General features: G+C 41.2%; 2 protein-coding genes across 9 annotated transcripts in view; one reads left to right on the top strand and one right to left on the bottom strand.

The window, feature by feature from the left end:
• The window catches only part of dctn1b (dynactin 1b), a 44,892-nt gene extending 24,139 nt beyond the window's left edge, over positions 1-20,753 (top strand). For 2 of the 6 annotated variants that reach the window (XM_035674647.1, XM_035674642.1), the window contains exons 6-32: positions 665-682; positions 3,250-3,270; positions 4,772-4,948; positions 6,490-6,513; positions 7,116-7,313; positions 8,433-8,637; positions 9,368-9,446; positions 9,599-9,758; positions 9,833-9,937; positions 10,826-11,017; positions 11,124-11,240; positions 11,424-11,576; positions 11,673-11,833; positions 12,301-12,469; positions 12,951-13,019; positions 13,153-13,365; positions 13,533-13,694; positions 13,776-13,907; positions 14,010-14,138; positions 14,650-14,792; positions 14,881-15,047; positions 15,279-15,290; positions 16,405-16,532; positions 17,036-17,222; positions 17,700-17,773; positions 17,871-17,960; positions 18,739-20,753. In XM_035674647.1, the coding sequence (XP_035530540.1) occupies positions 665-682; positions 3,250-3,270; positions 4,772-4,948; positions 6,490-6,513; positions 7,116-7,313; positions 8,433-8,637; positions 9,368-9,446; positions 9,599-9,758; positions 9,833-9,937; positions 10,826-11,017; positions 11,124-11,240; positions 11,424-11,576; positions 11,673-11,833; positions 12,301-12,469; positions 12,951-13,019; positions 13,153-13,365; positions 13,533-13,694; positions 13,776-13,907; positions 14,010-14,138; positions 14,650-14,792; positions 14,881-15,047; positions 15,279-15,290; positions 16,405-16,532; positions 17,036-17,222; positions 17,700-17,773; positions 17,871-17,960; positions 18,739-18,876 (3,423 nt within the window). In that variant the 3' untranslated portion in view covers positions 18,877-20,753. The remainder of the gene's footprint in view (positions 1-664; positions 683-3,249; positions 3,271-4,771; positions 4,949-6,489; positions 6,514-7,115; positions 7,314-8,432; positions 8,638-9,367; positions 9,447-9,598; positions 9,759-9,832; positions 9,938-10,825; positions 11,018-11,123; positions 11,241-11,423; positions 11,577-11,672; positions 11,834-12,300; positions 12,470-12,950; positions 13,020-13,152; positions 13,366-13,532; positions 13,695-13,775; positions 13,908-14,009; positions 14,139-14,649; positions 14,793-14,880; positions 15,048-15,278; positions 15,291-16,404; positions 16,533-17,035; positions 17,223-17,699; positions 17,774-17,870; positions 17,961-18,738) is intronic. The other 4 variants (XM_035674646.1, XM_035674645.1, XM_035674643.1 and 1 more) reach the window with 4 other exon arrangements.
• A 45-nt stretch (positions 20,754-20,798) lies between these two features.
• Positions 20,799-25,135, bottom strand: part of alms1 (ALMS1 centrosome and basal body associated protein) — a gene marked incomplete at its 5' end in the record, with an annotated part of 11,963 nt that continues 7,626 nt past the window's right edge. For 2 of the 3 annotated variants that reach the window (XM_035674639.1, XM_035674641.1), the window contains 8 exon segments: positions 20,799-21,100; positions 21,243-21,342; positions 21,801-21,858; positions 22,053-22,218; positions 22,489-22,745; positions 22,816-23,031; positions 23,681-23,798; positions 24,022-24,962. In XM_035674639.1, coding sequence (XP_035530532.1) covers positions 21,056-21,100; positions 21,243-21,342; positions 21,801-21,858; positions 22,053-22,218; positions 22,489-22,745; positions 22,816-23,031; positions 23,681-23,798; positions 24,022-24,962 — 1,901 coding nt within the window. 3 annotated transcript variants of the gene reach the window in all.

The raw sequence follows: 25,135 nt of genomic DNA, 5'->3' as shown, positions 1-25,135 counted from the left end.
ACACACACACATACACACTGTCTCACCCATCCCTCCCTGTCTGTCTGTGGTAGAGGTGGTGATGAGTGGGTGAGCAGCATGGGGAGGGAGGGAGGGTGCACAGTGATGTAATGCAGGAGCAGGGCATTGGCTGGGCTGACAAATCACAATAAGCAGAGCGAGAGAGAGAGAGAGAGAGAGAGGCAGCAGGAGGGGAGGGGGGTGAGACAGAGGGGAGGAGGGAGGAGAGGAAGGTTAGGGGAGGCGAGGCGTCTCCTGTGAGCAGTAGCAGGTCGGAGGCTCGCTTGTAGCAAGATGTCAGAGTCATAATCGGAGCAGAAAGGAAAAGGGAGGCACCGACCGAGGGGCTCCGGGAAATGGATTATGAGAGACGCTGAGCAGGAGGACATAAAGGAGGACGACAGCGGGAGGAAGGGACGGACGGACGGAGGCAGGGAGGGAGGGAACCTGGGAAAAAAACGCTGCGGCCATTTGCACCACTGCAGCTTCCCGGCCTGAGTGGCTGTCTGTTCGGCTTCAGCTGTCTGTCTGTCTGTCCTGAACCTGCGTGGATCTTTGCCTGTTTTATCACCTTCCTGTGTGTGTGTGTGTGTGTGTGTGTGTGTGTATATCTTGGTGACCGTGTGTGTGTGTGTCTTCTTCTCTTGCAAATATGATGAGACAGACTCCTGCACCCCGGAAGGTACTGAACTCCATATGATCGTCCTTATCTGTTGGGATGTTGTTGTTGTCACCATCCATTTGTTTTGTTGGCAGAAGCTGCTGTAAAGGTCATGCTTGGAAGTTTCAGTTGATCCTCATTTTTATCCTCGTTTTGGTGGAAATTTTCCTTTTTTTATATAAATATATTCCCTATTGTGGAAGTAGAAGTGTACTTGTAGCTTGGTTTTGCTGTTTTTTTTGTCAGTAAATTTTTCCTTCAGTATTGATTTTTGCCAACTCAGAGTGCCTTTTTTTACTTCATGCCTTTACATATGTGTGTGTGCAGTAGCTTTGAGTTCAGTTGTATTTCTCTGTCTGTCTGTATTTGGGCTCAGCATGCAGAAGTCATGCCTTCCACAGGGGGTTTTACGAGGTCAACGATTTTTTTTTGTCCGTCCAGTGATTTCACTCTTGGTTGCAGACGTAGCAACGTGATTCTGTGATTTCTAGTACAGCCTGTTCTGATATCTACGGCGCAACGGCACGATGGCTTAAGAGGGCTGTCAGCTCTTATTTGGTACAGCTGTTAGCTCGTGCTAATTTCTGCTGAATGGTCCAGCTCTAATCCAATAAAGAACAATAACTAGCCAAAGCGATGGCCGTGCCCAAGCTGAAACAGAGAGACAGAGAGAGAGAGAGAGAGAGAGAGTCAGTGTGCAGATGACAGAAGAGAAGAAAGCCAGTGAGAAGTGAAGGACTTCAGATCAGGATAGAAGAGTCTGCACAGACCTGAGTTAAATAGTGTTTAATCACCACATAGTGACAAAATGTGGGAAAATGTGTATTTACTTACCTCAAAATCAAAGTATAACAACATTTACTGAGTCTCCCCACCAATGTCCATTCAGTAGCTGTTATTGGGTGTCTTCAGATTATGTTTCCCCCCCCAAAAAAGTATAAATTATTTGATTATTGATATTTAGATAATGCTCCATAAATCCATATATTTCCTCACAATTTCCTGATTATGTACATTTCTTGGAGAGAACAATGTAGTTCAGTTGGTTTCCTCCAGTGAATAATTACAGGTAACTACTAAGCTGGAGCTCTTTTACTAAACATTGTACATTGTTTAGAAGAAAGAATTTAATTTAACAATATATATAAGAAGTTAATGATAATTTATAAGTATATTTACTTATGGAGAACTTCCTTCAGACCCTCGTCTCTGTTGTTTCTATAATTAGTACCAAATTACAGAAACTATTCAGGAAACTTTCTAGGAAATAATTACCAAAACAAAATAGTGATAATTTGATAATTTACTGTACAAATTCATGACAACTAAGCAAAAGTCCTTTTGTAGAGCTGCAGTGATTTGGTGGTTAATGGATTTAATCGATCAAAAGAAAATTAATCTGCAGTGTTTTGATATTTTATTTATAATTTCAGTAACTTTTCAAGCAAAAAACTCTCAAATATGGAAGTTACAGCTTCACAAATGTGAGCATTTTCTCCATTTTCTCAGTTTAATATGAGAGTAAATTGAATAAGACAAACAAGACAATGTGTTCTCTTTTGACATTTCAAAGTCTAACCAATTAATCAAGATAATAACTGGCAGATTAATCAATAATGATAATAATAATTGTTGATTGCAGCCTTAATATGATGGAAAGGCTTCATAACAGCTACTAAATGTTCTGTCAGCTGCTTTTTCCAACGTCAAGAATTAACTTTCTAATTAATTCCCATCAAATTTAATAACAAAACGCAATTTCATTTCTGATTTGTACAGAAATTAAAATGGAGACATTATAGATCACACTGTAAACAGAGTCTAGACACACCCATGCATGTTACAATTTGGAAACATTTCATAAGCATGAAGGTTGTAAAAAGAGTTAACTTATGGTTGTGGGATTGTCTACACTTTTAAGGGTGTTCTTTGTTGTCTTTAAGGGCAAATCTCTGCGTCTCCGAGCAGTTTAAACCGAGTAACCCAGGTCTCAGACAGACTGCATGGACATTACATGAGAACAGAGTGTGGATATCTCTCTGCACACTTCATTGAAGCTCCGACTCTTTCAGCCGGCTGTGTAGCATGTCAGAAACAGGCGATGTAGCAGGATAACAAGCCATTATCCCAGCGCTGTCTACAGAATGAGCGCAGTACAACAGGATTGGGCTCAGAGGAACCTCATCTGCTGCGTCCGTCCCCCCCCCAAGACACAATGCAGTCATTTAGGTCACAGCGGCCGTACCAGTCGCTGCGTCCGTGTTGTTACCGAGGGGTTTTTGGTCACATGGGTGGAAGAGATGAGTCTCCGGAGACTCAGCTAGGACAAGAGAAAACAACAGAGTAGAGATCTGAAGGGATTTTACATGATAACGGACTCTTTGTGGGGTTTTACTGTCAGTCATTAAAGTTTCATCCACTCATTTTGTCCTTTTCTGTGTGATTTCCTGTTTAATATGAACTTTGCCTTGAATCACTAACCCTGGGCTGTTTGTTTCCTTCCCTTCCCTCCTCTCCTCCTCTGCTGCCCTTTGACCTTTTCCTCTCCTCCTCCTCCTCTCTTTTTCTCTCCGTCCTCTACTCCTCAGACCACGGCCCGAAGGCCCAAGGTGAGCCCAGTCTTCAGAGTCTTCAGGGCTTCCCATTTCTATCAGTGTGAATTATTTAGGTGTCGATTGTTGTTTCACTTCATGCAGCAGTTGTGAGTGTGTGTGTGTGAGTGTTGCCAGCACAGTATTGACGATACATCATCACACATGATTCACAATCCATTTTACTTCCATTAGAGGAAAGATAATTTTGGTTAATAGCTTTTCTACTGACTACAACACATCACACGTTTCTTTTTTTGTTTTCATCCATTTGGACTTTTGCACAAATATCTTGTGTTCAACATTCTCAGTTTTTCTGCTGCAGTTATTGTTGCTTTTGTTCAGTTTTGTCCTTTTTTTTGTTGTTGTTTTAATTAATTAAAACATTGCTTTGTTTGCTTTCTAATTTTAGTTTTATGTATTATTTAATTTTGAGCATTTTTTTACTGTTGAAGTTTTGTATTTGCGTCCTAAATCAGGTCCAGGGGCTATCATGGAGGTCCAGTGAAGAATTAAATGAATTAAATCAACATGAAATAATGGTTGCAATGTGGTTGAGTATAGGTCAGTTTGGTATTTATGTAAGTGAAGGTAAACGTGAAAATCTGTGAGTTATCAAACATGTAGGTCTTAGTCCTCTGTTGAAGTCCAGTTAAAGTTTACCAGTTGCTTGAGAGGCAACAACTCAGTTTACCTGACAAGATAAAAGCCAGTTAGCTTGGAAACCAGCGAGTAATCGAGGAAAGTAAATTACATAAGTTGCATGCAAAAGCCTCTACTAATGCTAGTTTTTAATAATGAATGCGTTACTAAGGCCAATCCAGGTTTCCACCATATTTGTAAATGCGTCATCAACTTAAAGCAGCAACAAAGAGCTTTAATATTGTCTTGATTCTGGCGCCCTCTGTGGACAGAAGAAGTAGCGTTTCCACCGCCTTGTTTCATGGATTTGGTGAATTTGATAGAATCCAACCCGGTGACAGGCATTAAGAATAACTATATAAAAACAATCGTCAATCTTCTCACTGATGGTTTGTTTATGTGGGTCATATAGAGGCATCAGTATTAAACTGAGATTAAAAACTCCTTGTAGTGCGTTTATTGTACATACTCCTTAACCAGTAAAATAAAAAATATTGCGTTGAATAATAAAAGGAAGGTTTGACTTTGATAATGCAGAGCTTAAAACGTATTGCTGTCTTTATCTCCCATTGTCTCCCTTCAGATAGAGAAGCTTAAACCAGCCGAGTTTAGGCAGCCACAAGCTAAACGTTGTTCTCCATCCTCCATCCTGACCGGCTGCGATGTTAAAGGAATCAAAACACACAGATGATCAGAAACTTTAGATAAAGACAGTCAGGTTTCTTTATGTTCAGTTTAAACATCATAAACTGAATATAATCGGGACACAACATCAGAGATAAGGGACCTCCATTATGGCCATTATTACATTATCAGTGCGTCTTTTTATTGTCTTTTATCCAGATTTCTCATTATTATTCTTACTCGCTTTCTTTAGCAGCCCAGCCGACCTGGAGGCCCCGGCGGGAAGGGGGCTGCGTCCGGCTCGGCCTCGGCCTCTGCTGGGGAGATGAGCAGCAGCGAGCCCAGCACACCGGCCCAGACCCCTCTGGCCGCCCCGATCATCCCCACCCTACACTCCCCTGGAAACCCTCCGGCCCCCGTCCCCAGCAAGGTCGGTATCAACTTACAACGTCCCGCTGTAGCTCACACACACAGCACACATCGGATGTTTTACAGTCGGTGTGGACAGGAAACACTGCTCGTCAATTAATTAAGAACTTATTGCACCCTCCAAATACTGGAAGTCTTCACTCTTTAAGCAACAGGTGACTAAAACAGGTGACTAATGTCGGGTATCAGGATACGTTTTTCTCTATAAAAACCAATAACAACATGTCTGTAATCAGGAATAAGATGAATGGCTGGCAGGTATCTTTGATTGGAGTTCACACTGTGGTGCCAACAAGATCAAAGGCCTCTTTAGACTCAGTGCATAAGCCGTAGTAGCAGATGTGCAGGAGCTAAATCAGATGTGACATTTTCTTTATAGCTCCTATAAATATACTTTCTTTTTGACACAGCTGTCAGTTTGTGTTTGTGTCATCAAACTGAGCCAGAGGTCTTAACTGATATCTTATAATATATAAGGCAACATAAAAAACAAACACATGAAATCCAGTCTAATAAAAGCGGGAAAAACACAGAATATTTGGTTGTAATTTATTATGTAGAACCAATATTTGTTATTTAATCCATCCACAAATTTTTCTAAACAGCTGATCCTCTGCATGGTCACAGCAGGTGGCTGGAGTGTATCCCAGCATGCACTGGGTGTGAGGCAGGGTACATACTGCACAGGTCATGAGTCTACTACAGGCTTATTTATTAATTAAATAATTATTCGTAACTGTAACATTACATCGTGTTCAGCACCCGAGGTTTACAGAGGTTAATTAGTTATTTAGTGTTTTCATATACGGTTGAGTGTGGCGCTCCTTCTTAATCAAATAGTTAGTAAAATGACAAAAAGCAACTTAGCGGAAAACAATATTAATGTGATACTTTACGTCTTGTAAGAGGTTTTAAATCAGCTATAAATGTATATTATGAATGCATTTAACCAAAGTGTTAATAGATAGTTAACAGACACAAGATAAACAACAGTGCTGACTGAAGGTTCATTTATTCTTTCTACTGAAGTCAATCAAATAAACTTGATTAAAACTTAAACATAAAGTCTATCAATGCAAGAGAATTAAAAATAAATTACTTTTATTATGGAACGATCGTCAGTGTATCATCACTGTCTCCTGCTTTCGTTCTGAAGTGATAATTAGTGAGATTGTTTATGATAACCAGACTCAGTGTTGTGTGCAGCAGGTTTATGTTTTCCGTCAATAATTGGAGATAAATAGGAGTGTTTTTCAGCTTTAAGTCTGCTGCTTCTCAGCCGTGAGACGAAGCAGTAATAGCTGAAGTGATGAGGTCATCACATTGCACATTGTCAATTAAGCACGATTAAAGATTAGTTGATTAATTGTCTGTGAACTCTTCAATAATCACCAACTGGGTCCAGGTTGAGTCTCTTGTGTGTTATTTGAGCTGGGGATAGAGAGAAGTAACAGTGAAATGTCAGGAATTATCACTTTATTATTATCACTGTTTAATTTTAAAGTGAACGTGATTAGTCTGACTCGTATTTTATCCCCCCAGGAGGACGTCACTATGGAAACACAGGTGCAGTCATGTGGCGTGACGTGATGTTTTTTTGCACTTGCTACAGGAGTGTTGTTTTCCTCTCACTAACATTTTAACAAGACGTTCTAAGTGTGACTTTTGGTCTTTAATTGGTGTTTGCTTTGTCTCAGTTCGCAGGCAACATTTGAAATGCACATTTATTGCAGGGTTGAATTCAGATCTCTTGCTGTTAAGTGATGTGTGGTTATGTGTGTGTGCAGATACATATTGCTCTGTGTGTATACTGTAAGCATGTGTGTGTGTTGACGCTGACTTTCTCCTCTCCACAGGTGGAGTCACTGCATGACAAGTAAAATTAAAGCTTCCTAACACATAAAAAAGGATAAAAGTGTTGTCACATTAAAGTGATCCACCAGCTTTTATTATTCACTAAGAAGCAACACTGACGTAATAAAGCAGGGTTGAAGCCTCTTCATGTGTCTTACAGTGCTTTACTGTAAACATGTGATTATTTCAGCATTCTGCACCGACAACATGTGTTAAAACTAATTAAATCTCTGCTATTCCTCCCATCTGCCCTCCTCACTAATCCTCTATTTTTAAATATCTGCCTTCCCGTCCTCTCGTGTCTCGTCTATCAGGAGGAGGAGGCGCTTCGTGGTCAAGTGAAGGACCTGGAGGAGAAGCTGGAGACGCTGAAGATGAAGCGAACGGAGGACAAGGCAAAGCTGAAGGAGCTGGAGAAGCACAAGATCCAGCTGGAGCAGCTGCAGGAGTGGAAGACCAAGATGCAGGAGCAGCAGGCCGAGCTGCAGAAGCAACTCAAAGAGGCCAAGAGGGTAAGGGGCAATAGATGGGTAGATGGATGAGTAGATGGTGGAGAGGTTGCTTGATGAATGAGTGGGTGGGTGATTAGGTAAGTACATATTATATCAGTGCAGCCACAAAATGGCTGCAGGAACAAGTCATGATGATAAAAGTGAAGCTAAAGAATAAAATTCATGGATATAAGTTAATATAATGTAATGCTCAAAATTGTTTTATTTTAAATAATTAATAGCTTTTTGTTTTCATGATAGACAAAACATTTGTAAGTATTTTAACCACAACTCACAATATCAAGTTGACATGGAGCTAAAGAAAGTGAAATGGAGATAAAAAATAATCAGTTTCTTGCTGTGAATCAATTGGATCTGACATGAACTCAACATTTTCTGTGAAAGTTAAAACAGTTTTGGTTATTTTACTAGAGAGATTTCATCATTTGTGTTTTTGTCTTTGCTTTTCCTTACTGGTTTAAAATGGGCGAGGCTCAGTTGGAAAACATTTGAATGAAAATCTCGATAGTTTTCGAGTTGTTTGTTCATGTTTCCAGGATCAAATCTGATTAAACTACACCCTCAAATCACGATGAAGTAGATTAACTAAGCTTTTGACTGTTTTTTTGACTTTTCATAAAATGTACCCAATACTTATTATTCCCCCCCCCAATTCTTTAACTTTGGTTTGTGCCTTTTAAGAAATATTTCAGACTAAAACCAAGTTTGCTTTTAAGTTTAAACTCTAGTGAATAGTGAAGAACAAAATGTATGATTGGGGCTAGAAATTAATGTTGTTAATGGCAGATACTGATAATTATATCTGATGATAATTTCCAGTGTGGTTTGCTGTCTCTAAATTAAAACAGTAATTGTAAGTAATCATGTTTTCATCCAAGAACAATACTCTTGTGGGGGTGGAGGAGGCAGTATTTCAGCTAATGAGACAAACCCACACTAATGAAATTGGAAGATTAGATATTAGCAGCATGACCAACCACACCCATTCAGCAGCAGGAAAAAACAACAGAATACTGCCTTTAAATGAATAATTAACTTAAATAAAATAAAGTTTTAAAGACTGTATTACGACTATATAGACAACTGTACATAACTATACATAACCGATTCTTTGTGCAGGAGGCTAAAGAAGCCCTGGAGGCGAAGGAGCATTACATGGAGGAGATGTCGGACACAGCGGATGCGATCGAGATGGCCACGCTGGATAAGGAGATGGCTGAGGAGAGGGCCGAGTCTCTGCAGCTGGAGGTCGACTCCCTCAAGGAGAAAGTGGATGAGCTCACCATGGACCTGGAGATCCTCAAGCACGAGATTGAGGAGAAAGGTAAGGCTAAAAATAATCGTTACATGTTAAACAGGTCAGGTTGCTGCAGGTAGTGACTATATGAAACGTTATTCTTTGTTTTAATACGTAACAGTTTCAATCTTTAAAGGTTGTATATACGAAATTCGCTTGCCATTAGATGTCGCACTAGAGCTCCAGCATCTCAGACCAAAACAATGTTCACTACTGCCGACCAGACTCCATTGACAAGACCAGTAACTGATAATCTAATGGATAAAAAACACACCTCAAACAAAATAAAACTCCCAAAAACATCTTTGTTAGTAGAAAAATAACAGTTTTAGTAACTCTCCTCTGTTGGAAATGGAGGAACTCACATGCACTAACTACATGGCCAGGACCGGCTTTAGTGTGTTCAGTTACTATCAAGTTTAACAGGAGCAGAAATTACAAATGTTGTCCTGTAACGTGATCAGACTGTTGAAGTAATGTAGACCAGGTCATCAGTGACCTCTGAGTGCAGCATGATGGCGGCTGATTTATCGACGCTTCCTTCGTTTTCTTTACAACTGCAGAAAGAGCCAACTCAAAATAACGGCACCATTTGTTTAATTAAAACTTGCCGTCTTCTCTTTTGGCAATAACATGCAGCAACATAAGTTCTTAGAAGTGTCATTTGGTGACATGAATTAAAAGTTAAAGTTGTTATTGGTCTTTAGTAGTGAATCTTGTTAGAGCTCAGTTTTGTTTTTGGGGGTTTTTCTCACAGGTTCGGATGGCGCTGCCTCCAGTTATCACGTGAAACAGCTGGAAGAGCAGAACGGCAGACTGAAGGAAGCACTGGTCAGGTAGGTGTGTTTAAACTTCCTTAAACTGACTCTTCACCCTGCAGCAAACCCAGGATGAGTCCTTTACTTCAGTACAATAAAAAAACACAAGGATGGTTAGGTGAGAAGGGGAAAGAAATCTAAATTAACGATCTGTTTTTCCTCTGTGTCAGGATGCGCGACCTGTCGGCATCCGAGAAGCAGGAACACGTGAAGTTGCAGAAGCAGATGGAGAAGAAGAACGTGGAGCTGGACACTCTGAGGAGCCAGAAAGAAAAACTGCAGGAAGAGATGACGGCTGCAGAAAAGACCATCGACGAGCTGAAAGAACAGGTCAGAGTCTCATCACAGCTTCACACTAGACAAATAATCCTGCCGTTTTCTGACGATGACGTGCTGCGTTTCAGGTGGATGCGGCCTTGGGGGCGGAGGAGATGGTGGAGATGCTGACGGAGAGAAACCTGGACCTGGAGGAGAAAGTCCGGGAGCTGAGAGAGACGGTCTCTGACCTGGTGAGTGAAGATCATCAGTCTCAGAGACGGTAGGGACAAACAAACAGACGTGGATAATACGATATTAAGTTAACAAACACAAAGTTGAGTCAGGTCTTTATGTGTCTAAGATTAATGACTAGAGACTCCTGCTCAGCCCAGCTGTGTGTATTTATAGGACGGGGGTCAGAGAAAATTAAAGTGCCACAATTTGCTGACTCATTCCATTATTGATATGGGCCAAGGTCATTAATATGTATGTGCTGCCCTCTGGTGTTTGTAATCACTGCAGGCATTATTGAGTTACTGTTTGTGTTAGAGTCCACCTCTGTTATCTGTTGACCTCGACTGGAACAAATGAACCTGTATGAGAAACCTGATTGGTCTGTCATTGTCTCGGGGGAAAGTAATCACTTACAGTATGTGCAGGATTTTAATGATAATGGCATCTTTCAAAGCATTACGGTGGCATAAGTAATGGTGATTAGAAAAATGAGGGACAATACCAGGTGACAATCCTGGGAGTTTTCAAATTATACACTGTGGCTTAAGTAGATTAAAAAAGTAATTGAAATCATTTTATAAATGTTCACCTCCATTAATGTGATTTGCAGTGTAGTAAAAACCAGTTTCATATAAAAGGACAGTTTGTCTACATGATTGTTAAATGATGAGAAGAAGTTAATATAGTTTGGATTTCTGGCAGAGACATTAGCAATTTGTGTGCGAAACAGAGGAAGAGTCTGTGTGAACAGCAGCCTCAACAGCGCCACCTACAGAAACTCAGTGTCGCAGTCAAACACCACAGGCACCAAAATACAGATAAACAAAAATGATTAGACGTTACAACAGCGATCATTAAAGGATTCCAGTAGAGGACGCTGTTTGTTGGTCGTCTGCCCTCTTTAGGAAGCTATAAATGAGATGAACGACGAGCTGCAGGAGAACGCCAGAGAGACGGAGTTGGAGCTGAGGGAGCTGTTGGATCTGGGTGCTGCGAAAAGCCGAGAGGCTGAGAAACGCGTTGAAGCTGCGCAGGAGACTGTAGCTGATTACCAGCAGACCATCCAGAAATACCGCGAGCTCACAGCTCACCTGCAGGTACGGACAGTCGCATATTCAGCACATTCAGCATGTAGCACATTGTTGGATCATACATGTTTCTGTCTCGTGATCCGTCCTGATTCTTCCTTTGTGTTTGCTGCAGGAGGTGAACAAAGAGCTGACCAGTCAGCAGGAAGCCTCAGCAGAGCTGCAGCAGCAGCCGCCAGCGGAGATGTTCGATTTCAAGATTAAGTTTGCAGAGACGAAGGCCTACGCCAAGGTCAGAAACTATACAGGCTCTTTGAATAATTCAGTTCTTGTAGTGTGATAACGTTAAATGTGATTCCGTATCAGCCTGAATGTCCTTTTTTCAAGTTTAGAGTTTAAAGTTTGCACCATGGCTAGATTTTAACTTCGCTCTGAGGCTCTAATGTATATTTAATGTGTGTGTGTGTGTGTTCAGGCCATTGAGATGGAGCTGAGGAAGATGGAGGTGGGCCAGGCCAACAGACACGTTTCTCTTCTGACCTCCTTCATGCCCGAGTCCTTCCTTCGTCACGGTGGAGACCACGACTGCATCCTGGTGCTGCTGCTCATCCCCAGGCTCATCTGCAAGGTAAACACTTCTTTAACCACATTTCCTCCAACAGAGACGCACAAAGTCGACGTGTTTCTGTGCGATGTTGAACTATATCTTTGTGTGCGTCTGCAGGCCGAGCTGATCAGCAAACAGGCCCAGGAGAAGTTTGACCTGAATGAGAACTGTGTGGAGCGAGCGGGGCTGAAGGGAGCCGCCGGGGAGCAGCTGAGCTTCGCTGGCGGATTGGTGTACTCGCTCAATCTGCTGCAGGCCACGCTACACAAATATGAGCAGTACGTTGCACCACGAACATACAACAGAAGAGAGTCTGAGCGCTGAGAGATTAACTATTTTATTTAAATCTGTCTTCTCTCGTTTGTTCTTCCATAGTTAATAGAGTTAAACTTTATCTCTACACTCAAGACCTTCAGTAATTTACATTTTATAGTGTGTTTATGAACTAATTTAATACTTTTTTCAGCATTTCAGAACTTTATTTATTTTTTATTCATTAAGTATTAGAAACAAGAAATATGTGTTTCTAAGTTTATAAAAAATTATTTTTAAATGTTACTTGCATATGAAGGCACCTTTGAAAAGAGAACTGATATCATACAGATATTTAGTTCCTGATTTCAGAGAACGGTGCCTACAGGAGTGATGGAGGAATAATTAATATATCTTTATATAAGTTGTAAGTAAGACATGCACCTCTGTGTGTGTGTGTGTGTGTGTGTGTGTGCGTGTGTGTGTGTCTCAGGGCTCTGGGTCAGTGCAGTGTTGATGTCTATAAGAAGATCGGCTCTCTGTACCCGGAGATGAGCGTCCATGAACGTTCTCTGGATTTCCTCATCGACCTGCTGCACAAAGACCAGCTGGACGAGACAGTCAACGTGGAGCCGCTCACCAAGGCCATTAAATACTATCAGGTACACACACACACACACACACACACGATTATTTCAGTTAAATCTAATGCAGACATACAGTTAGAGCTGAAACAGTCAATCTATTTGTCAGTTGACAGAAAACCAAGAATGTTTCCCTGTGGAGCAGTTTCTATTTTTGGACTGAAAGAAGAAGAAAATACATTTAACGTGTTTGTTTGACCTCCAGGATACACAGCTTTAGTGAGAAACACTGAATGTAAACATGCAATTAACAGGGAAACTTTAAAGTGACTTATCAAGTATAAAAATTACACTTTACACTAAACTACAATTCTGTCTGAAACAGCAGTCATCACTGGGTTTTCTGTTAAGCAGTTAAATGGTTTATGTATGTATGTATGTAAAGTTTATCTTAATAATTGTATAACTAAATATAACTGCACATCCCTTATAAAACGACGACACAAACCATAATACTGTATGTGAATTTATACTTATCTCCAAAATGACCTTTCCCCAGCAACTGTACAGCATCCACCTGGCAGACCAGAATGAGGACTGCACCATGCAGCTGGCTGATCACATCAGAGTGAGTACCACCAACAGGCTGCGAGGGATCTGGATCCAGCCTCCTTTTAAAATAAAAGAAATCCACACACTCATGTAAATATTTAGCTGCTGTCTTCACCAGTTGAACGTCACCTGTTGTGTCCACGTCGCAGTTTACCCAGAGTGCCTTGGACTGCATGGCGGTGGAGGTCGGTCGTCTGCGGGCGTTCCTGCACACGGGTCAGGAGAAGTCCGACCTCGCCGTGCTGCTGAAGGACCTGGAGACGTCCTGCAGCGACATCCGACAGTTCTGCAAGAAGATTCGCCGCAGGATGCCAGGAACCGACGCGCCGGGCATCCCAGCGGCGCTTAACTTCGGACAACAGGTAACCACAGCAACAGTTAACCCTCCACTCCAGCTAATTTGGCCGAGCTGACATTAATGAATCATTTTAATTTTAAATGTTTATTTTAATTCTTATTTAAATCTGAAGTCGAGTATATAAATACATTAGTTGTGATAACTTCAGTCATGTTGACCTTTGACCCGCAGGTGTCAGACACCCTCTCAGACTGCAGGAAACACCTGACCTGGGTGGTGGCGGTGCTGCAGGAGGTGGCAGCAGCTGGAGCTCAGATGATGTCGCCTCTCGGTGAACAGGAGGGGCTGTCGGCCCTCAAACTGGAGGATGTGGCGTTCAAGGCAGGAGAGCAGGTACACGCTCTCACTGACCGATGAGACCGACACAGATTATCTGACTGTTCTGGTTAATAAACAGCTTACGATCGCTTTCAGATTTATGGATCCCAGGGCGCCAACCCCTACGAGTATCTGCGGCAGTCCTGTGGCATCGTCATAGCAACCATGAACAAGATGGCCACCGCAATGCAGGAGGGAGAATATGACTCAGAGAAACCTCAAAACAAGGTACTTCAGTGTGAAGAACTTCGAGTTCTCACCGGACCTGGTTTCTCTTTAGCAGGATTAGATTTTTTTTAGTTCTGACTTTATTCTGTTGTCACCTCTCAGAACCCGCCTCCCGTGGATGTGCGAGCGGCGGCTCTTCGAGCTGAAATCACTGATGCTGAAGGTCTCGGCATGAAGCTGGAGGACAGAGAGACGGTCATCAAAGAGCTGAAGAAGTCTCTCAAGATCAAGGTAGGCAAACACGCCGACCTGCACAAGAGAAGAGAGAGAGACTTTATAAACTTGTGAAAGAGAAAATCCCACATTCCTTCTCTTACAAAGGAAAAGTTGAATTCATGAGCAAATGTGTCAGATTTAAGTGTTTTTACTTTCCTAAGAAACACTAGAAAATACAAGATTCAATCTATTCTCAGGTGGTTTTATTTAAATAACAATGTTCACACCTGTATAGACTTTACAGGGTCTAAATAAACTACTTTAAATAATCAATTACTTAAATCTTAAATCACTGTGGAAGATGTCGCAGAGAATTAAAATATAAATGGAAAAATTGCATCTTTGGGCTCTGGACGACAGATAAGACCAAACACGAACCCCCTGAAAAGCCACAGAGGGCATCAGGAAACCACAACGTTAATTCTAATTAACTTCTGGTTTCTAATTCACCAAACTTAAGAAAATAATTGCCAGTGTGATCAGCAGTGAAAAATGTTTATTGCATGAAAGCTGCGTTTGTGTTCAGGGAGAGGAGCTGAGCGAGGCGAACGTCCGTCTCAGTCTGCTGGAGAAGAAGCTGGACAGTTCATCCAAAGACGCAGACGAACGCGTCGAGAAGATTCAGACTCGACTGGACGAAGCTCAGACTCTGCTGAAGAAGAAAGAGAAGTAAGACCGACGTCCAACTGTAGATTCACAGATTAAAAGTTGTGTATCGGACGTCTACAGCTGTGCCGTGTTGTCCTCCTCTCTGCAGGGAGTTTGAGGAGACGATGGACGCTCTGCAGGCCGACATCGACCAGCTGGAGTCAGAGAAGGCCGAGCTGAAGCAGCGAATCAACAGCCAATCGAAGATGACCATCGACGGGCTGAGAGGAACCGGCCCGTCGGGAATCGCTTCCATCGTCACAGGAATAGCAGGAGGTGAGTGGAAGGAAAACTACAAACATTTACCAACAACAGGCGGTAAAGGAGCCACATTACGACACATGAGCTCACTTTGTGACCCTGGTCTGGTAGTTTATCATCATTTTAACTCCAACTACTGTTTAATTCCTCCTTTTGACCCTAACAACCTAAAAACCTCCTCTTTGTCTTTACTCTTCTCTCTTTCTATAACTTTTTCTTTTTAATGTCGTACTTTACCTTCTGCAGAGGAACAGAAAGGTATCTACCTGCCTGTATTGACATCCGATCATTGTTGATCCTGCATGCTAAAAAAAAAAAAGGACTCATCTTGAAAGAATTGAATTATTTACTTGTGCATGTTTTATTCAGGGTGTCTGCAGGTCTTGAAAAGTCCTTAAAAAGCAGTTTGGTTTCCTCAAAAAAAATCTTAAAATCTTAAATTTAATTTACAAAAATCATTATGTTCTTATAAAATGTTGGGAGACGTTACACACTACTGCTCGTTATGGAAACTAGGACGCTCATTAGCTCCGAATATGTTGATTTTAGCAAAATGAACTTAAATTAAATAATAATTTTTAATTGATGAATCAATTGATCCATGTTTCTGCTCCTCATCCAGGTCGTTACTTCATTTTATCATTAGCAATTATTGTCACTTACTGCTGGGAAATACAAAAAAATGTGATATTATAATAATAAATAGATCTAGACCGTATCGTCCCTTTTGGTTCTCCATAATACTTTCATACTGGACGGTATATTAATTACCATTAATGTGGTATTAATAAGTATATTTAAATTAAACTTGAACCCTGCAGAAACCCTGTTATTAAACCATTAAGACCGACACGTTTTATTATTATTATTAATGTGATATTCATATTCATTTTCTGGCATGTACATCATCTCCTTGCATGGTCTTAATCCATATTTAGCAACTCTGCTCAGTATTTAATTGGTTTTAATAATTTATTACATCATAGAAGAAAAGTTACACAATGGTTTGACCTTTGAACTGTGATTGGAGTACTTTTACTTCAGTAAATAATATGAATTTCTTTACTGAAGTAAAAGTAGCAGCACTAAAGTGTAAAAATACACATTTTATGACATTTTTATTTCATATTTTCTTCAGAATTATAAATTTTTTTATACTTCAGAAGTATAAAGTATGCATGCAAAAAAGTTTTAAATGTGACGGCTGTAAACAAATTGTTAGTTTTTTTTTTGTTCATACATGTTGTTGCACCTTGTGTTTCATTTGAACTCATTATATAAAGACAGTAAACTGCACTGAGATTAGCAGCGTTTACTGAATGTAAATATGGCTCCAGTGTTTCCTAACGCGTACCTGCTCTCGCTCCCGCAGCGAACATGATGTCCGGTGTCGGTTCCGGTTCGGGTGTCCAGGTGATCGACTCTCCTCTGCTGACTCAGCAGATTGAAGCTCAGAGACTCTGCATCAAACACCTGAAGAACGAGAACAACAGACTGAAGGTACGAATCGTCCTTCCAACAGCTGTCGACTTACACCTGGTCACTGACAAATAAATGTAAAAAATAAATAAAAAATGACAGTGACATATAAATATATAAAATATAATATAAACAAATGAGCAAAATAAAATCACACTCTATTACTTTAATTAGTCTAATAATAACAAATTTAGCAAGATTTGTTAAATCTTTGAAACACGTTGAACAATTTCTTTAATTGAACTGACCTGTTTCTCTCATTGTCAAACCCAAGACGAGCTGATATCTAATGCACATTGATCTCTGAACATAGTCACATAAATCTTCTTTCAGTTTGAAATCTTCTTTCAGTTTGGCAGACTTTTTAATTTCAAACCTTAAACAACGTAAAGTTTTTACACTGATGTTTATCATAAACCTCACAAAGTCAATCCTGAAGATTAAAGTCCTTAAAGTCTTAAATTTACATTAAAGTGATAAAGTGCACTCTGGATTAATATCTCCACTCCACTTTTCCCTCGCAGGCTGAGAAGATGCGCGCTCAGCTCGCCTCTCTGCCTCCTCTTCACGTGACCAAACTTCCCTCCAGAGACGGAGGGCGTCCCGAAGTGCTCTCTAGCGCCCTCTACCGCAAGACCGACCAGCTGCTGGAGACTCTGCTGCAAATGAGTGCCAACGTTAAGGTGGTGGACATCACTGGGAAATCTCCAGGTGTGTGAGCGAGTGTGTTTTTGTCCTCCTGTTTTTAACAGTTTCAGTTTGATTGACTCACTGAAATCTTTCTAAACTCTGCTCCAAAAGCAGTAAAACATTTTTATGTGCAGCAGTAAGACTTCAGGCTGTTTGTCCTGGGTTTTACCTCTCAGGCTACATACAGGCTGCTCTACACTTCTGATTGGTGGAGCTTTTTGGGGCATCAAAACTCTCCCTCCTCTACATGTTTGTCTACATAAAAATGATTAAATTAAAAGTTTATGAGTAATGTAAATGCTGCATTGTCTGTTTACTATAAGAATTTTTAGTATTAGTAAATTTAAAATATTGAATTCTGATTAAAGTGTTATTTGTTGGGTTAATATACATGTTTGAAGATTAATTTCATTTATAGTTTGTCTTTTTGTCTGGTTGAACCCAAAACGTCTTCTCCACGCATTTACATTTGCAGTACACTGTGTGTTTGTCCTGCAGTGACACCTAGTGCTCAGCTCCTGGAACAGACGGCTAGATTACAATCTCTGAGCGACACTCTGGGCAGACTGAAGGTAAACGACTCAACACACAGAAAAAAAAAAAAAAGACAACTCACCTTACAGGATCATTTAATCAAACTCTCCACACTTCCTCTCTCCTCTCCGTCAGGATGAAGTAGCGGAGCACGTCGTCAACCAGCAACCTGGAGCTCGAGTCTCGTCTGATTTTGCGACGTTCCCTTCAACCTCGTTTGTCAAAGTAAGAGCGCCGCTACAGACGTCATTTAAAGCTCATCACTGATTCATTATTCTCTCTGGATTCACAGTCAGGGTTGTGTAACATTTTGATTGCTGTATTGAAGCTTTACCATCCTACCCTCTGTTGAATCCATCTTTATTTGAATTATTTTACAATGTAAAACTGTCATTTTAATCCCATTTGTAGAGATTAGGAAGGTTATTCTTTACATGTATCAACCCAAAGCCAATGATGGAACCGGGTTTAACTGAATCCCAGTAAGATTTGATTCTGCTGAGAATTTGTTTAAATGAAATGTTTCCAAAAAAGTAGAAAAGTGTAGAAATAAATGAAATTCAGTCAACAATTTTAACAAAATAAATCATGTTTACTTTGTGCTAAATCTAAATCTAAATCTTTGGCTTCAAATAATAGTGTTTCTAAATTATATTTTAAACAATTTAATTTCTTCAAGGATTCACACTGGCTGTTTAGATCTAAAGAACAGAAAGCAAACTTTTCTAAATCATTTTTCTTTTTCTAAATAGTCCCTAAATGTTAACACTATCCAGTTCGTTGTGCATCAATAAAAAAATCTACTGTTGCATTTCCTCTTAAACATTGTTGTTGGTGTGGACCCGCTCCTCCACCCGCTCCACACATACGTAGCCACTAGAGAGGCAGAAGTGTAAATGATCCATCAGGTTTCCGTCTCGGGCCACTAGATGTGGATTAAGGTGACTTACCGCACTCCACCGTCTCTCAGCAGATCTAATATCGAACCCTTTTCTGTCTTTAGGCGAAGGAGGAGAAGCAGGGCGACTCGGTGCTGGTGGGTCGGGTCATGGTGCCGTGTGCCCGCGGTCAGGAGCAGGTCCACCGCCTCGTCCTGTCTCAGTTTCAGCTGCAGAGAGTTCACAGTCTGCTGCGGACCTAAAACTTCACCCGCCCTGCGATCCTGCCTGCTGCACCAACACAACAACACCCTCCATCATCAGCTTGGCAGCCTGGTTTCCACTCCAGGGCCAAAACCAGGATGTTCACATCACTAGTGGTGAGATCACAACCTGCAGGAGATGAGCTTTATCTTTGAGAAACAGGTTGGAGACCAGTCTCATCTCAAGATCACAGGTTCTGATCCTTGAGTTTTGGACTTTTGTCGAACAAAACAAAACAAATCTAAAGATGTCACTTCATTTTGGTAAATTATGATGTATCATTTTCTAAAATTTGATCAAAAACGATGAATTACTTGTACAATTGTTCATTTCTAAACATTTTAAAGCAAAATCCATCATATCCAGCATCGTATTTATTTAGTGCGTACCACTAAAGTGACACTACAACTATCAAACCTCCACAGTAACAGAAGTGTCCACCGTCAGGCGTTCGACTGACTTTTCAACCCAACCTGGTTTTCGATGAGACTGCTGAGCTCTCGACTACAAACCCTGCGTACTGTAACGTCTACGTTGTGTTTTAAGGCCAGAAAAAGAAGTAGAGATACTTGCAACTGCACCGCTGCATGCTGCCCGGATACACTGAATTATTTTGTTGCGTAGAGTATTTATGAAGCTGCTCTTTGGCCCTGGTGTGGAACCTGCACACAATGTGGTTTATATTAGGCCAGAACATTGGATGTTGCTCCATGTTTCTCTGTTACACTATTGGCGCTACTGTTATTGTTACACAGAAGAAGAAGGATCATGGCTGTGTTGTACATTTTAATCAGGTGTCACTGTTGTGTGCTCCATTTTTTTAATAACGTAACCGTCTAAAGGGAAAGAAGGATTATGTGATTTAGAAATTACACTGAAAAAAAAAAATAAAATAGGTTTTGTCCATTTAAAGTACAGTGGGCATTTTACTGTGGTTTCATCAATGAGAATTTTTTGCACATATAAGGAGTCCTGAGTGACAGGAGGAACCACGGAGGAGAACTAAATCCTTCACAGTTGCTTGACTTGGCTGTAAGAATGTGAGGAGGATTTTGTGTTTGTGCTCTGTGGTTCGATTGAAACCCTGTGGACTGCACAGAACCAGAAAAGCTGATTAACCTCAAGGGATTTACTGTGTAAAACTGGGATACAATTCTTTGGCTTTTGCTGATTTTTTTTTTTTTTTCATGTTTATTTAAAAACACAGAAGAAACATTATATGCTTTTAAATTATTTAGTATTTATTACACTCGTGGTGTAAATTCCTGTAAAGTCGTTACCGTCTACTTTTACATGCTGTTGGTATAAATGACACACCGGTTGTATTGGTAAAGTTATTGAACTACAAAAAGAAACGACTGTATTACCTTTTGTTCTGCTCAGATTCCTGATGTTGTTTCAGACTTTGTCCGAGCCTTAAACCTGCAGAGAGCCTTGTGGTAAAGAGCGATCACCTGCCTTATTTTTCTTTAGACCAAACCTCGTTTAAAGCAAAACTACATCTTTGCCAAAGAATCTTCGCTTCTCTTCACCACGTTTGCCAATGGCTGATTTAGAAAAAAAAAAGGCTTTTAGTTTATTAATCCATGCTAATTATTTTATTTAATGATTTGTTAGACTGTTTATGTTTACACAGTATTGTCATAACTTGAAGTTTTATGATTTATTTAATTAACTGGGCATAGTGCATCTACTTAACTGTAGTTAAAAGGGGGAGAATGCAGACATTTGTTATTTATTGATTGTGTTATTTATGTTCTCAGTGAGCAGCTGATGTACTGAAATCTGCAGCTTGTCTAAACTTGTCTTACCTTTTCCTCGTGTGGCTTCCTGCTCTTGCACAACCGATTACTGATCAATAAAGTCATTAAAGCCAGTGTATCTTTGTCGGCCTTCACTGCCTTGGATTAAAACAAGAATCTGCAGATATTTGGTTTATTTTTTACATTCAAACACATTTTAACCAATTAAAAACATTCCACTGTGAGTGTAAAACAGTAAAAAATAAGTAGAATTCTACTTTTCTACATAATCTTTCAAATAGAAACAAAAGAAATGTGGTTACAAATAAATAAAAGCTATTATCAGTTAAGTTAGGTAGTTTTGTTCTTAATAAAATTGTAAAAATTTCACATCATTGATTTGATCTACAGTAAAACGTTTCACAGGTCTGTCTGATCACTGCCACGCTGTTCTTCTGCCCAGGACACGACTGGTGATTCTCTGAAAGGAAACAACGTTCATTCATTTGATTAATACACAAACTCACATAGAGTTTGTCTGTGAGACACAAATATTTTCCAGCTCAGTTTATTTTAGGAGCTGGTTTTAAATCAGATGGATGAATCAGCAGTTTGTGTTGTACCTTGTTGTAGAGTTGAGCGTTCAGCCGGTAAGATTGATATTCTGCTTTTCTTCTTTCCTCCTCTCTCCTCCTCTGCACCTCCGGCAGACTCTCATAAATCCTGGAGAACAGGCGGCGTTAAGACAAAACGTTAAGAAAGACAAACTTAATGTTGTATAGTTGAGACCGTTCAGCAACACGTGTTCAATAAACGTACTGCAGGACCAGTTTTACCTTAACCACTAATGATGTACAGATTCATATCACTGTATTTAAAAACATCTTACATGGTACTTTACTTGCTTTTAACCGTTTATAACACCAATGTTAAATCCAGTCTGATGTCCAGACAAGCAGTCTTGCTCAAATGTATCATTACAAACTCATTTTTTCTGACCTGTTTTGATACTTTTTTTATGCTTGTTGTACAAATTGAGAAAATAACAGACAAAAGTAGTTATATCCGATCAGCCTAGACTGCAGAGTATTGATACTATTGTTGTTATTGTTAATGAATCCATATAAATTTACAGTTTGAATTAAAAATCACACTCAAAACAGAAGAAAGTAAAATCTTACTGTTTGGATCTCTGGATCATCTCCTTTCTGGGAACAGCCCTCCTGAGCAGAGCGGTGCCTGAACAAAAAGAGGAGAGAGAAATAATCAGTCCAGTTTTTAAATAACACCAAACACTACTAACGCCTCAGTAAAGCGGCTCCATGCTCTAGAAACAGACACTAGTGATTCTGTGAGCCGCTGTGAGCTACAGATTTCAGCAGACTGGATGTTACAATCGCACTCTTCCCCTCCTGGAGTTTCCTGTTGAGTACCTGCGGGCCTTGGCAGCCTCCCCGGGCCTCCAGGCCGGCTAAAGAGTCCCTCTCTCTCTCTGCTGAAGGCTTCCTGTAGCTTCCTCTCCTCCACCTGCAGAGCCAGGCGCTTCACCCTCTGTCTGGACTGAGAGATGAACTCTGGGCGACGCATCAGCAGAGCATCCTGCAGTTACAGGGGCAAGAAATTTAAAAAAGGGAACAATTCACTATTGTTTCTACCGTCTGATAGAAAAATTACAACCTTGTATCAGAAAAAACCCATTTAAAAAAACATTTTATCTTGTATCTCCATCAGCTATAAGTGATAAGTTATTCTTCATGAACACAACAGTTTTAGATGTTTCAGGCGAGAGATTTCTACACTGTTAACAGAGAATAAACAACTGTCCTCAGCAACAGGCTTTTAATGGATGTTTTGTAAAGACAAACCAACCTGTAGAGAGATGCGTGGCAGACCAGAGGACCTGGTTTTGGTCCTTGGATGTATATCTGGTTCAGTGTGATGTGTAAAACTGGGCTGTTTGTTTCTCTCTTCGTGGATTTGTCTGAGCGGTTCTCTCCACGCTGGGATTCTGCTGTACGGTTCAAACCAGGCAGTGCTCGGCCTCCACGTCGACTCCTCCTCCTCGGACCGGTTCTCCTTCCTCGCCTCTGACCTCAGGTTGTCAGCGGAGATGAACCATGAAACGCCTGCAGACACGAGGATTTAGTTTTACTGTGAAACAATGAACTGCACGCATTAAACGAGAGCCTGACGTACCTTCAGGGAAGGTCTTTGATGGGCTTTTCTTGCTCTTTCTCTGTTTTTGGAACCCCTGAGTCTTAGAGGGGCTCCTCCGCCCTCCTCTTCCTCTCTCTAAGCTGGATGAGGAAGATGAGATCTGCCTGGAAGTTCCGGCTTCACCAGGCGACGGGAACGTGGTTCCAACATCTCTGGTGTGGCGTCGGGTCCCATTACTGACGAGCTCCAGGTCACCTGAGGAAGAAGAGAACTGTGTGAAGACTTTTTTTTTTAAAGAATTATTTTAATTGCAACTTTACTATTATATATTATGTGTAATGTTTTTAATGTATTCGTTTTTTAACTGTTGAGGTTTCAGGTACGTCGTTGATTAATGTGCCCCATTCTTAAACCTTAGCAACAAGGGAACAGTAACAGCAGAGAGCTGCATTATGGGTTGTTTGTTGCCTGAATGAGTTCCTTGAGTCTGTTTATTGTTTGTCTTTAAGAGTTAGTCAGCCCTAAATGTAATTTATTACTTTAACTCTGTTTAACATACAGGTTTGATGGTGGCTTGTGTAACTGAAGTAAATAAAATGAGCAGAAAGACGTCTTTACTCCAGAAACAGAAGGAATCATCCGTCCAGCTGCCAAGAATTTAGTTATCATCAGTGCCAAGAGAGTGAATGTGAAAATAATGAACAGAATGAAGAGTTTGTTGCACCTAAAATATACCTGAAGTTACACACACGTGATGTTTGGTTATAACACATTTTCTGCTCTCTGTATTCTCTATTGTTGATCGAGGAAACACAACAGTAGCTCAGTGATTCATCATGTAGACAGTGTGGGAAATATGTTGCACTGTAGTATGTATTAGTATGTCTTGACTTTTACCACTGACCTGCTTGGATGCCTTTGCTGACCAGTTTAACAGCCTTCTTGGAAGCCAGAGTCGTGGAGGGGCCGGGCTGCGATGGGAGGGTGTTAGTGCTGCTTGATGATGCAGAATCAGCAGCAACCTGAAGAACAAAGCCACCACATCAAAGCTTTAGAGCTGTTCAGCACTTATTGTAATTATGAGTTAGTGTATTTCTAGGAAAAGCACAGGTGTGAATAATCAATGAATAGTTATTTAACTTTAAACCTTTAAAAGTTTCATTTTTTCACACAGCTTTTAAGGGTTCTGGAGGCCGTGAGAGAAATGTTCATTGCACATTGCGATGACGGCAATAACACACGTACTGTGGATTCATCGGTGCCGCTGGTCTCTGACAGTGAGATGATGTGAGGCGGCTCTTTGTTTCTTCCTCTCCTCTGTTCCCTCCCTTCTTTCTGCCTGTTGATGGTGCTGTACAGCCTGCTGAGGCTGGAGCTCGTCTTCAGGTACTGGACCCTGCGGGCGCCGAAGGCTCGGATCAGCCGCGCCGTGTCCACGGTGGACATGGAGCCGGACATGGTGGACAAGGTCTCGCACTCGTCTCTGTCTGCAGGAAACAGGCGCTCGCTCTGGGAGGAGTCGTGGGAGAAGCTGGAGAAGGATCCCTCGACCTGAAGCCTCTGCGTCCACGCCTGATGACGAGGCTCACCTCCGATGACTTCCCGCTCCATTTCTGTGGCCTCACCACCTGCGCTCCTCTTCACCTCTCCACTGCGATTCTTTCTTTCTTTACCTGTAGTGTCTTCCCCCCTCCTTTCTGACTTTTCTCCTGGATGACCATACGCCTCTGAAGTGTTAGTTTCCTTTGTGCTATGAATAAGCCGGGACAGACGCTCCAGCCGATCCAGCAGCGACGCTTCTCTGTCACTGGTCGGCTGGGGCTCCTCCAGGCTCCACCGATCACAGAACCTCTGCCACAGCTGGTCCAGAGAGCTGCTGCTGTGCCGGGCAGCGGGGTGAAGCTCACGGTCTCTCCTCTCACGGTCTCTCCTCTCACGGTCTGCCTGAGGGAGCGAGCCCCGGTCCAGACGACGGCTCGTCTTCAAGTAGACTGTTTCCATATGAACTGAGTGAAATCTCTCACAGCTTGGCTCTGGTTGATCATAGAGGAACTGCACTGGGCTGGTCCCCTGGTCTCTCCTGGAGGCTTCTTGGTTGCTCGATAAAGGCGCTCTGGTAAAGGCGACTGATACTTGAGCAGACGTCTTCGGAGCTCGAGTCACACTTGTTTGTGAGGTTGCATCTGCTGATACAGAGACACCAGTGAGTAGAGACACTTTTTCAAAACAATGTATATATATTATTCTCTATACATGTGCAAATATACAGAAATAAACAAAGCAAAGACAAACAAAAAGATGCACAAAGGCATTAAAAACAAAACAGAACACAAAGTTGCTTCACAGACTAAATAAAATG

Source organism: Morone saxatilis, unplaced genomic scaffold, assembly GCF_004916995.1.
Source record: "Morone saxatilis isolate NCDOM2014 unplaced genomic scaffold, NCSU_SB_2.0 Contig3, whole genome shotgun sequence".
Taxonomy (NCBI): domain Eukaryota; kingdom Metazoa; phylum Chordata; class Actinopteri; family Moronidae; genus Morone; species Morone saxatilis.
The sequence above is the reverse complement of the archived record's forward strand: the minus strand, read 5'-3'. Positions and strand labels throughout refer to the sequence as shown.